The sequence below is a fragment of the Cupressus sempervirens genome, chromosome 3 (genome assembly GCF_028749045.1).
Source record: "Cupressus sempervirens isolate cs-2001-9-10 chromosome 3, ASM2874904v1, whole genome shotgun sequence".
NCBI classification, from domain to species: Eukaryota; Viridiplantae; Streptophyta; class Pinopsida; order Cupressales; family Cupressaceae; genus Cupressus; species Cupressus sempervirens.
This window is the reverse complement of record NC_143120.1, coordinates 138,793,070-138,806,201: the sequence shown is the minus strand read 5'-3', so window position 1 is coordinate 138,806,201 and position 13,132 is coordinate 138,793,070. Positions and strand designations below refer to the sequence as shown.

The window sequence follows — 13,132 nt, the reverse complement described above, 5'->3', positions numbered from 1 at the left end:
ACCAACAATAATAATGGGGGTCGCAGCCGAATTCAGTACGATGTGAACGGCCGCCCGATGGTTCAATCTCGAGCATGCAATTTGCGGGGCCACTTTGCACGGAAGTGTACATCAATAAATGCACCAAAGTTGTTATGCAGATGGTGCAATCCTGGAGATCATGAAGATGCCAAGTGCCCAAAATCAGGAGTCAATTTGATCACTATTAGGACGGATGAAGAAGAAGTCTTAGCAATTAACTATAAACAAGCAAAATTGTACCCCGACCCGACGAAAGAAAAGAGATCAGAAGAAGCGCGGGCAGAAATTGAGAAAGCAATGCAGGCATAGAAATCACAATGGAAGGACACTACCGGTACCTCAACAAGGAACTGCGCAAAACATAACATCGTACAACAGATACTACAAACTGAAGTACCAGTCAAAATAAACGATCTGCTGCTCACAATGCCTCAACTTCGATCGGCACTCACAAATATCGCTCCAACTTCCAAACCACCGAGAGAACATGGAAGGGAGAAGGAAAGTGAAGCAAGTGTAGAGGACCCAATGCTGCTAGCCCTCACATCCGAACGGCATCTGGCGGTCGTTGAGATGGGAATTCTGGGAACTGTTCTGACAAACACAATTGTGGACGAAGGGTCAGGCGTGAAAGTGTTACTAGAAGATACCTAGAAGAAGTTGGGACAACCGACGTTGTGGCCACCTACCTTCCAATTGCTGATGGCGGACCAACACGGCATTAAACCTCTCAGCGTCCTGATGGCACAACCAGTGACTGCTGGAACACAGCTGTTCCTACTCGATTTCGTTGTCATCCTGTTGAAGAGGAGAGGATATGACGCCATTTTGGGCCAAGGATGGCTTGTACAACCAAAAGTTAAACATGACTGGAAGAAGCATGCACTATCAATGGAAAGTAGGGGATGACGATTCACTATTGATTTACACACAAATGGTGGGCGAAGAAGCCGTATCATCTAATTCCGAAGAAGAGGATGAAGAAAAGCAACGATTGGAACCCAATGAGAAAGGAGTCCTACGATTAGGAGGATCGACGTACGATGATTTGGATTCCGTGAACGGCCTTTTCCACAGCAGATGGAGGATTACGAGCTCTTTTCGAGTTGTAATATGTTAAGGGTCGACGAAGGTGAGAAAGAAGAGGGAAATGAATGTCTGAAGGAATACAGAGAAGCGGAAGAAGGAAAGGTGGTTAGGACTGAAGCTGAAGGGAAGAACATACAGTACAAACCCAGAAAAAGGAAAGATTCCATCGTACAGTACAGAAGAAAAGGGACGTTTATGATTTATTTTGCCACACCGCATCTACATTGCCACCATATGAACATGAGGCAAAGGTCGATTTTGGGTTGGGTTTTGCAGACATTTTCTAATTAATCAAAGAGAAAAGAAGAAAAATGTAGCCGTACAACAGAAAGAAATGGAGGAAGGAGCAAAAAAAAAATGACGACAAATCAAAAATGTTCAGAATGAATAACTTATGATGTCGAAGGGAAGGGAAAGACATAAACAGGTAGAAAACGCAAGTGGTTGGCTGAAAGAGTATGGGTTTGGAAGAAAATCACAAAAATGGTGTATGTACACCATCCGAAATGGTATATGTGCACTGTCTGAAATGGACTTTGGATCATTGTGTTGTAATTATCATTGGAAGCACTATGTAATCTCTTCGGCATATATGCGAATAATAAAAGGATTACTGTTGTGTTAAATGTTCTTGTCTATTGTCTGTATGCATTAAACTATTCACCCGATACAGTAAACAACACAAAAGATACATGAGGAATATGCTTATGGATTAACCTTGCACAAAGTATATCAGTTGTAAAACAAGCACAAGTTATACTTATGAAGAGTATGCATGACACAATTAGAGTAAGCATGTAGTTTAAACCACAACATTTTGCCCATTCATATCTTCTCAAGTTACTATCGTGTTTCTAGCTTAACAAAAAATATGAAGTATGCCCATGAACATATGAAGAAATGACCTATACACACGAATTTATGAAAAAACAAAGTAGACACAAAGCATACACACATTAATATATTATTTCTAATCTACTAGAATATTTCTTTGTTTCATATTTTACCCTGCAGAATGGCAGGATCATGCTCCGATACCACTTGTAATGATCCCTTATTTTAATTATTCTATTTTGACCTAGAAGAAATATTTTAAGTATAAAATTGCCATATATATGTCATTAAAAATATTTATTATCACAACTCATCATGAGTCAATATCATATTTACTAACCATAAGTAGATTTTACAAATGAATGCACATCACTTGCAAAATGAACAAATATTATACTTAATCCTAGATATACCAAACTACATGGAGCTACCTCCCCTCACTAAGCCCAACATAGGATGGAAGAATTGCCATGATCAAGGCACAGAAACAGTCTCCAAGTGGTCTCCCTACTTTTGGACCCCCTAACTTGTGACCAAGTTACTCTGTCACTCCCCTCACAAACTCCCGATCTCATGAAGGCATTAGAAGCACTACTAGATCCATTCGTCTCAGGTTATCATTAACTAACTAATAATGAAAATTTCAATTAAGTCTCTAGAATTTATTATCCCTTTATTGAAATTTGTATGCAATCATGATTCCTAAACCAAGCTTCCTATATTCTAGTGAATTTATTTATTATTCTTTTCAATGAAGATCACTTTGTAAGATTGTTCACCTAATAATAATAATTCATTTCTTTGTTTATTTAGCTATTGACTGGGATTATACATGATTGCATACTATTAATATTAATATGATTTAATATTAGCAATCCATTTATATGTTTTGATGATCGATTATATATATTTTATAGTAATTATTCCATTTAGTCGACTTGCGATGGATTTCATTAGTCAATAATACTAATTATATATTCATTTAATAGGTTATGATAATCGATCATTGATAATATCAATATTATAATTAATATTACATTAATGTTATTATCATTTAATATTGATAGTTATGGATAACATTAATAAATATTAATCAGCACCAATTAATACCAATTACTATCAATCACATTATTTTTAACAACTACATTTGATTAATGTAAATGATTTTATATTAATACCATAAATTAATATTATATCGATTAACATTATTGACATAGAGATAAGAGATGAATTATATGTTCAAGCAATTCATAGGTGTGCCTATTTAAGTTATATATATATTAATCATGGTTCATGACAGATATTGAAGGGTCTAGAAACTGAAGATTCAAAATCAAAACAATGAGAATTCAAGACAAGGAAGGGGTCTTCACTTTGTAACAGCAAAATAATGAAGGTCAAGGCAATTTTATATATTCTTCAAGTGTAATTCATAGGTGATAGAGATTCATATTGTGTTTCTGAAGATTACTTCAGCTTTGAGCCTGTTGTTTGGGCATATTGTATTTCAGACTTCTGATTATTCAATAAGAGTGATTTTATTGTGTGGTTGAATACTTCTGATTATTCAATAAAAGAGATTTTATTGTGTGGTTGGGTTTTTTCCCTCCAAGTTAGAGGGTTTTCCCAGAATAAATTGTTTTGTCTTAATGTTCATTATTGCTTCTATTCTGACATTTTGCTGCTTATTTTCATTCCTGGTCTAAAACATTAACACCATATACTTCTCTAAGACAAGCAGCTCAAATTGAAAACAAGCAACAACAACAAAAAAAAAAAAAAAACAGGTACACTACATATTAGCAGCTTTTAAAATTTAGGGTACCCTTCTTCCCAATCGAAACATCTCACATTAGTGATATTTTCCATTAAAGGGGGAATTGTTGCCTCCTAGTAGCTAGGGAATATGAAGGCTACAATCTTATTTGGGTTATGCAAATATAAACCAAGGATCACTAAAACATGGATCACACCACTATCATTTGGCCTAGAAAATCCAAGGCATAACACAGAGCCTCTTCATGGTACAGCTAGTGTAAGAGTAGGTCTTTATTTCCTGGCTATGGAGTTGACAAAAGTAAACAAAACATGATCAGCCAACTATCAGAATCCTTTCCCTGACTATGCAAAGTTTATCTAGAGAGCTCATGAATGCCAAACAGAGAGCAACTTTCTACCAACTAACTCCTATAACTAACGAAAAGCCAACAAAAAGTAATGCATAGTCAAATACCACCATAGTAACAAAACATTATAAAGACAGTGTATATTGACTATAAATATAGCCATTACATATTTATGTGAATTCTATGAGGTGATATAGGGTGACGTTTAAACTATGCATTACTATTAAATACAATAATATTTATCATATGTTCTCATTAATGACAACTCTGTTAAATATCAAATCTGCATCCACACCAAACCATATGGAACAATCTCTAGTCTAAATATGTTATAGAAGTAGGAAAGAAATTTGTAAGATCAGAAACCATGAAATTGAACTAAACACTAAATTAAATAAATAGAATTAAAAAGATATCAGCCTATTAGGATTGTAGAGGATATCCATTCGAGTACATGTTACAACTAAAATGTTTCTCTAGTTTGAGCTTTAAACAGGCTACCATGACTATAAAAAATGTTAATTGGATGCTTTGTGCCAAGTTACTTCATTACAGAAGTGTAAACAATCAAAATCTTCAATCAACACAATTAGTAGGTCGTGAAAGGTACAATGATATCTTACAAACTGTTTCCCTTGCAACTTTCTCGGGATTTCTGAGGCGACGAGGTCGTATAAAAGATTTGATATTGAGACAAGGTAAGAGATAATCAAGTACATTGCCAATTTCCTCTAGGCACGGCACCATGGTCCTTTCAACTTCTAAACACACTCCATACCTGTTAGCATTCAATAGACAAAACATCATAATCCACAATCTTCCTAGATCATTACAAATTCTCTTACATCAGACTTCTGAATATCTTGACAAACTATAAATATATTGCGAAAGTGCCCAATAGAAAAGCAAATTCCCAAAAAAACCTTACCTTGAATTTTCCCAAAAGCCATGGAAAGATATGTATCAAAGAGAAACTTAAAATCTAGATAATAGTAAACATTTTATGTTAAGAATTAATAAACAAGGGGATCTAAAAAGTTAAATATCAGCTAGAATCTAAAAAATCTAGTTTATAGTAAACAATCTACTCAATCATAGATGGATAAGAGAATATAAGTTAATTTCTGTATCCAATGGGGACCCATGCTCACTCCAGTTGATGTTCGCTCCATGTTTCTGTTTTCTATTTTAAAAAAATTCCTAGAAGTTTTCAGGTACTTCAACGCATCCCCTTTTTGTGTATCCATATTTCCTCCATTCCTCTAAAACAGGACTCAGTGGAACATGGATAAACTTCATCATGAAATGCCTTCAATGGAATGTGACTACAAATTAATAAAAAAAACATTTAAGGAGTACAGACAAGATTAAAGTTTTCAAGTTTCTGGAAATGACATACATGATTACAATAAAACTGTCAGACCCTTCCAAACAGCAATTGTTTTTTCCAAAAACAGAAGAGTACAAATTGATTCTAATAAGAGTTACAAAAATTATTCCCCAGCACATGCTTGTTGAGGCAGATTAGAGTGGGGCATATATGGATATCCAGTAAACAGAAGTTATTCAAAAACAAACTACATAATTGAGAGCTCCACAACTGAATATACAAACAGATTTATCAAAAGAGAGACTATAGTTATGTAAGTTTACACATGAAAAAAACAAGCAAAACAAAAAAAAAAAAGCTTAACTGTTGTTTCATGGATTAGTGCAGTGTCTCTTCTAGGCTGTTAGGCCAGGGGAGAAAAAGGGCCCTCTCACTTGTAAACCGAGCCAGTTTGCACAATTTCTTGGCTGTCCAGATGCATGTTCCAGTGCTCACAGGAAGCCTCCTTTGCATGTGTTAAATGCTCTTCTTCTTGGTTCTGGAAACTATTCTCTTCATAAAATAAGCATTCAGGATTTTTTCAATACAATACTTAGTCTGAAAACTCATCTCTTGTTCATCCAAGTGTTCATGCCTATACTTGATTTTCTGCAGGTTCTTTCTTGATTAAGAAGCTATCATCTTGGCATTTCTCATTCACCATTCCCATAGTCGTAGGGTCCTTTCCACATCTTCAGCACTATCCATTAACTTCCCTGGTTCTTTGCTTGCCATAACTTCCTCAAAAAGGTTTTTCATATGCTTGTCTCTATCATCTTCTGAATTTTGTGTTTTTGTTGACTCTTTTCCTTTTATCCCCCTTCTGTGACATGTAATTGTCTTTTCACATCTTTCAATGTCCCTCAGAGTGATTAGAGCTGTTCTCTGATCCATTTTCATTTGAAAATCTACTCCTCTCAGCCATAACCTTTGCCCTATTAATGGATGCAAAGTACTCCTCAAGAGGTGAAGATGAATTATACTTGAATTTTTATTTCAAAGCAGCTTCCAATAATCTGACTTATCACTAGGTTCAATCCCTTGTATGGCATTCTCAATGCATGATCACTGATATGGAGTAAGAGCTTAGTTACCGGATTCATGTCCCTAGAGGCCGGATCCGGATCCGTGGCTGGATTCGTCCGGATTCTTCCAGATTTTTTCTTTTTTCTTTTTTTTTCTGATTATTTCTTATAATCATAATGGATTTGATCCATAGATTCATACCAGAATCAAAGATTCATACTGTAAAATGATTTAGAATCATAGATTCATACTTCGAAATGATTTAGTTTTAGAATTATGTATATTTATCTCATTTTTTAGTATATATAATGTGTGTGTGTGTGTATGTATATATATATATATATATACACACACACACACGAATCATAATTGGGAATAACAAAATTACGAATCAATGGATCCGATTCACGTGCCCGAATCGGATTTGTTTCACGAATCGGCAACTAAGAGTAAGACCAATCTCAGGTTCATAGGAATTCCACATGCATTTTTCTTTACAGGATCATTTTGGTAGTCAAACCAAAAACCTCTTTCATCATTGAAATTAAAGAAATCATCACCTACGGGCCACGGCAGATGTGAGGTCTTTATCATTTCTAGCTCATACCTCATATATCCACTCCGCTTTACTGGCTGTCTCATAATCCTCATGAATCCAAATACCCGATTCATTTGTGAAAGAAGAAGCACATGAAGGATCAACAGCCTCCATTTCTTTATAGGTGTCAAAACTATTTCCTCTCCTTTTATGTTGTCAGCCTTATTTTCTGTGTGTACAACTAAAGGATCTTCCTTTCCTTCATTTTCTATCTCGATTCTTTCTTGTTCCTCCTTATTTGAGGTTTTGGATTTTCCTCACATTGTTTGAATACTCCTTGGAATAATGTATATGCTGGTGGAGAGAGAGCCCATTGTTGTTTCTAGATGACATAGGTTGGAAGATAATATTACTCTCATTGATAGTTAGAGTCAGAATGTCTTTCATAGCCACATAAATATCATCGTCATGTATGTCCTTGATCATGATGAAGAAATGATGGACCATGTTGTTGACTGGATCATGCAACAGCAAGTCCACAAGAAAGATGGTTGTCCAAATATTCACAAATATCTTTAATATGGCCACCCTTATTGCATAATATGCACTACTAGTGTCATCAAGCTCTTTGAAACTGTCTACAATCAAGTGTACTACCTCTTTTATTGTGTTGTCATAGGGCACTAGAGGTACCGAAGTTCTCATTATCTCACTTAAACAAAAAGTAACTAACAACCTGATCTCCTCATCATGATGCCTCAACCACTTGTGTTGCTGCAGGGGGTTCACTGTAGGAGCTCGGGCTATATCTAAGAGATAAGACTTCCTCGATGTGTATCAAGCATGCTTCTACCCATTTAAGTGCATTTGAGGTATCATCCCTTGATTGCAATTGAGTGCTAAGTTTGTTACCTGCTTCAGATGGTATCTCACCAATGGCTTGGTATCTTCTGTTGTCATGATTAATCAAGTCTTCCAACATTTACCCAAAGGCTGGCAGGTTCACTAGCTTTGCTACCACTAGCACTGTTCCTTGTAGATCCCTTTGGGATTTTGCCTGATTGTGAATATATTGTTTTGATTTGTTTGCAGAATAGGGGTGATTGTGACTGGGAATTTGATTGGAATAATACATTTTAAAAAGTAATGTACATGACTGCTATAACTATAAAACTTTAGCTAATCCAAAAAAAATTAAATTTGTAAAACAGAATGTATTCATATGATGATTATATTATGCATAGAGAGTAAATACTGATATAATACATGATATCAACAAACTGATAACCAAACAAGCCTGCTGAAAGTCAATTGGATTGTTGTACTGTTATATAAGTGTGAGTGGATTTAGATAACGAACTGATATATGTGACCGAGATTTCTAATATTTGAGGTATTTGTAACCAGTTAAAGGGGTTACTGATCTGCTTCTGATATTTGTCAAAATCTGATAGTTCTGCCTGAATACTTCCTTGTGACCAGGCATACATATCTGGTAATTATGTCTGGTCACTCTGCATATATTATTCGCTTATATCCCTGCAATGTCTGGGTGCCATCTCTGCTTTAATTGACTCTTTACTTATGTGTGTCCTCAGCCTTGTAAATGGAAGGATCAATACCACCTTATCTGGCTGCTTAATGGCTCTTTGAGCACTTCCAATATGAAATAAATATATGAAAAACAAATCTTTCATGCCCTAGAAGGAACTTGTGATCATCCTTATGTATTCTGCGATGGGATATGATGTGTGAAATTGTGTGAACCTTTTGCAGCCGTTGACCAATTCCTGCCTCTTCCTTGTAATTAATTAGCTAATGCAGATCCGAATTCTCCTCCTTGAACTGCAATAATATAGAGGATAATCTCTTGTTTGGAGATCGATCTGGAGTACTTTCTTTGACAGCGATTAGAAGAATCTTACGTGTTCATTTGTCCTGAATAATATTGTTACAGACAGTGATTGGATCTGTTTCACTCTTTCCTAGGGCAGCAGTACTAACTAATTAATCTTTGATGGATTCACTATTCTCTTCTGGCAGCAATGATTTAGTTTGATGTGTTAAGTCCCCGATATTTGTCATGTTTTGGGCCAAAAGCATTGTTTGTGCTGAAAGGCTTTAGAAATCGGGACCTTTGACAATGGTTTTTAACTTTTTTTTTATAATAAAGGTCTTATTTTTATTGTTAGTTTGGATATAGAGATCATTGAGGCATGATGCTTAAGAGTTGAGAAAAAGGACAAGGAAATAGCATATGAAGAAGCTTGGGAAAATGTTACTAGTGTCCAAGTTTTGTAAAGAATAAGCTGAACAAACGCTCAAGTATATAGTAAGGAGAAAGTGGTTGGAGAAGGTGATGATTGCAGCAGTGTCTTCAGATAAGAGGATGGCTGCAGCTCCGAAATCTAGTTCTCTTTAATTAGACTCAGAATTGACACTTGCCAAATAAACCCTTCTAGCTTCTGAATATGGAGTTGTTCTTTAAACGGCAGCAGAGGTCGAGATTGAGAAAGGAAGTTAGGGAGGTGATTAATTATAAGGTCACCAGCATGAGAAACAACCTAAAAGAGCCTCAATCAATGGTGATCACTCAGAGAACAGTCACAGAGGGATGTAACAGGGAAGCATAATTGAACCTGGTAATATTGAGTCTTGACATCCTTATTGACTTGGAGCATGCACAGCTGAGTCCTAATTGGCAGCTGCTTTAGAACTTGTTACTCTTGCTTCTGTTTTGCACTCTTGGGTGCCTTATGTTGATCTTGAAAAGTCAGTTCTACTAGTTCTTTATATGTTGTTTGGTGGTAATTATATTATAGACTTGTAACACTTCGCAAGACATACTTTACAAACTTTTTATCTTAATATAGAAAAGATATTATTCTTTGTGCAGATATTTTTGTTGGAAGTAGAGGAAAGGATTAACCCTACAAAATCCCATTAAAAGGTACATACAAGTTTAGAACAAACACCATGTATTAAAAGAAATTAAACAATCAACAAAAGGCATTGACTATTCTGTCAATGCCAATGCAATACCATGCACAGCTGCTCGGTCAATAGGTGCAGCAAGAGGTGTCACAATTTGTGGTAGCCCACATGACATGAAAAAACCATGGTGTGGTTGTTTTATTTTACAACTCTAGAACTCAATTTGAATTGTATATATTTGCTTCTAAAATTGTTTCAGTGTACTATTCAGTAATTCAATGATTATTTGACAGAAATTTTAAATACAAAGAAACCATGGTCATTTCAGTCGCATTTTCAGCACAGAGTTTCATGCAGAGTTCTATTCAGGTTAACCACAGTTGAATTATTGCTCCACTCTTTTTCCCTATTGCTCCATGGAGTTTTGGAGATGGGGGACAGGGTCTGTTAATGATGAATTTGGGGGAAATAGGGACCACAGACCAAAATTTGGTGTCATGCCCTGCCAAAATAGGACATCAAAGCACTATTTCAGAATCAGATCACAGCCCTTTTCTTTTCTCTTTTAAGCAATTTGATCAAGGTTAAACAGCTGACATTGACAACAATTACCAAAACAAAGAAATGAAAATAATAGAGGGCTGACCAAAGCCAGGGAAATAAATAGTTATTGGCAAGAATGGGCTGACCCTACCCTACTTTGGCGCCCCTTTGTAAAATACAAAATAAATTCAAACTTAAGATATGGGCCAACTCCATTATAGAGTCACCTCTTTTGGTGAAGGAACGCAAAGGGTAAAATAAAGGCTAAAGTAGGAGGTTAGGAAGAGAATTGAACAGAAGAGATAATTAAGTTATATCAGAAATACAATTTGTCTACATTCGCCTGGATTAGGCAGCGAATATCTGAATTAAAATCAGAAAACATCAAGTAGTCACTCTAGATAACAGCGATCCTCGTAAGGGAAGGATATATTCTAAGAAGTAATAAAAGATAGGAGAAGAGATAAATCTCAAGGACAGTGAGTACAAGAGAGGGTGCAATACAAATGGGTGAAGAAAACATTTCATAAGGGGCATTTATTCCAAGGGCATCACATCTCCAAGGATGATGATGAGATATAAGTAGAGAAGGATGTGATGGGAGAGTAGCAGCAGATAGGCATAGATCAGCAGTAGAAGAAAACATATGTTTAACAAAGCATATTGATCAAGAGAGCAGAAACACGTCAAATAAGCAGCAGATACAATAATGCATACAACAGAAGGATTCATCCATAATCTCTTAATTGTTGTGGTATAAAAGAATAGACTTGCATATACATTTATATTTATAACTATATAAAGATGGGAATACAAAATGTTTATATCTGATAACATACAATTAATAAATACTTGAATTTAATGTATAGATATTTATCAATACGGAATTTTGCAATAATCGATCTTGTTTAGGGAAGAAAGGGAATCCAAGGAGGAGGGATAGTGAAGATTCCTCACTAGGTATGGCACCTTGTAAAGATGGCCACAAGGCCACTTCATGATGATGGTTAAGGATCATTAGTTAAGGACCACATGAGGCCAAGGAGGATAAGGTCCTGATCTTGGGCTTCAGGTTCAGGGTCAAGGGCACCCTATTGCAGCTCCCTTACTAACCACACATTGATCAATTGTTGAAGTGAATCAATCATTAGAGGTGAGAGGTTGACATGATGGAGGGAAATGGTGTAAAGCCCTCACTAGGTAAACATTTCTATAGAATCTGTAATAAAGCATTTACATGGGCATCTAGGTAAACATTTCTAGAGAATCTGTGATAAAGCATTTACATGGGCATCTTTATCCTCGTGATGGATCACAGTTTTTTTTAATTGAAAAAATGCAAAAGAATACAAGGAGAAGGCAGCAAGCAGCTGGATCACAGTTATACAAAAATGTTAATAGGATTTGGAAAATATTTTATGACAGATATTTCCCGATGCCCTATGTTTGAGGTGTGGGAATTCCCACAAGCATATGAACTAGAAAAACCCTTTGGTTCACTTCTTGCAGCATCAACCGGTATTAGACTAAGTAGTTGTTTCAAGGGCAAAGAGGTGTGAATTCGATAAAAGTCAATGAATTCTTATATTGTATCCATAAAAACATCTTTTCCGACTTGGTGAAAAGTGAACCTGAATAAAAATATCCGAAGGATGCAAGCAATATCTAATCTGGGACATTGTGGGAGAGTAAGTGTTATCTAATATAGATATTAATACATATAAGTCAGCAAGCCGTGTAAAAACAAAGACCCGCATGCGAAATTCTGAATCAGCTACCTTAATGAACTCTGAGTAGCCTACTCCACGAATATGGGAATGGATTCAGAATGCGATTTCATTATTGCGTTGTGAGTCAAACAAATATTACAAGACCCAGTATTAAGCATCACTATTTTCCTATATTTAATGTAATAAACTGCTGCAATCAGCCATATGCTTCAATCATTGTGATCGATTTAATTAAGATGGAAATTTATGAGGTTTGGATACCTGTTTTAGGATAAATACGTAACACTCACTTGAACGCCGAATATAATAGACAAGATTGGCATGGCCAGGGTTCCACTGGAAGCTTTGAAGCTACCCATATGATTGATGAACAAACTCCTGAATCTATCAATGCATAACTAGTTACTTTCTCTCCACAAATAACCCAACGGTCCAGGTAAAAGTTCACGTGGATTATTTGGGATTACATTCTACTTTTGTCGTGATCTTTTCGAATTTAGTTCATGTAAAGGAATCAGTTCAGGCGTTTCGAATTTAATGCTTTCAATGCATTGATGACGATAAGAATCGATAATCGTTATCGAATGTTAAGGGAGGTAAAAGGTTTCAATTATAACCACGAGTACTATACCGACATTGTAATTGGTTCCTCTCTACCATTGAGGATATGAAACATGGATAAACGTTTAATAGCACACGCAGTTCACGTGGCATTTGTTTTTAATATTTGAATATGACATATTCCATCCAGTTTTTGGGCACCGGCTACGGTGCAACATATTTGCACCGAGCCGCTGCCCGTCCACACGGCCTGGCAGCCGTCAGATGTTCTTCGCTGACAGCACAATCATCCAAATAACTCTTGCCGTGCAAAATTGCTGTCATTGAAATAACTCTTTCTCGTGCAAAACATTTGCACCAA

The 13,132-nt window shown here is 35.9% G+C and overlaps 1 protein-coding gene across 4 annotated transcripts in view; it reads right to left on the bottom strand.

Moving 5' to 3' along the window:
- LOC149565143 (calcineurin B-like protein 3) overlaps nt 1-12,837 on the bottom strand; it is a 197,452-nt gene extending 184,615 nt beyond the window's left edge. The window contains exons 1-2 of one of the 4 annotated variants that reach the window (XM_089818694.1): nt 12,472-12,837; nt 4,694-4,848 (exon numbers count right to left, since the gene is read on the bottom strand). In XM_089818694.1, the coding sequence (XP_089674820.1) occupies nt 4,694-4,789 (96 nt within the window). In that variant the 5' untranslated portion in view covers nt 4,790-4,848; nt 12,472-12,837. The remainder of the gene's footprint in view (nt 1-4,693; nt 4,849-12,471) is intronic. The other 3 variants (XM_089818692.1, XM_089818693.1, XM_089818691.1) reach the window with 3 other exon arrangements.
- Between the last annotated feature and the right edge of the window lie 295 nt (nt 12,838-13,132).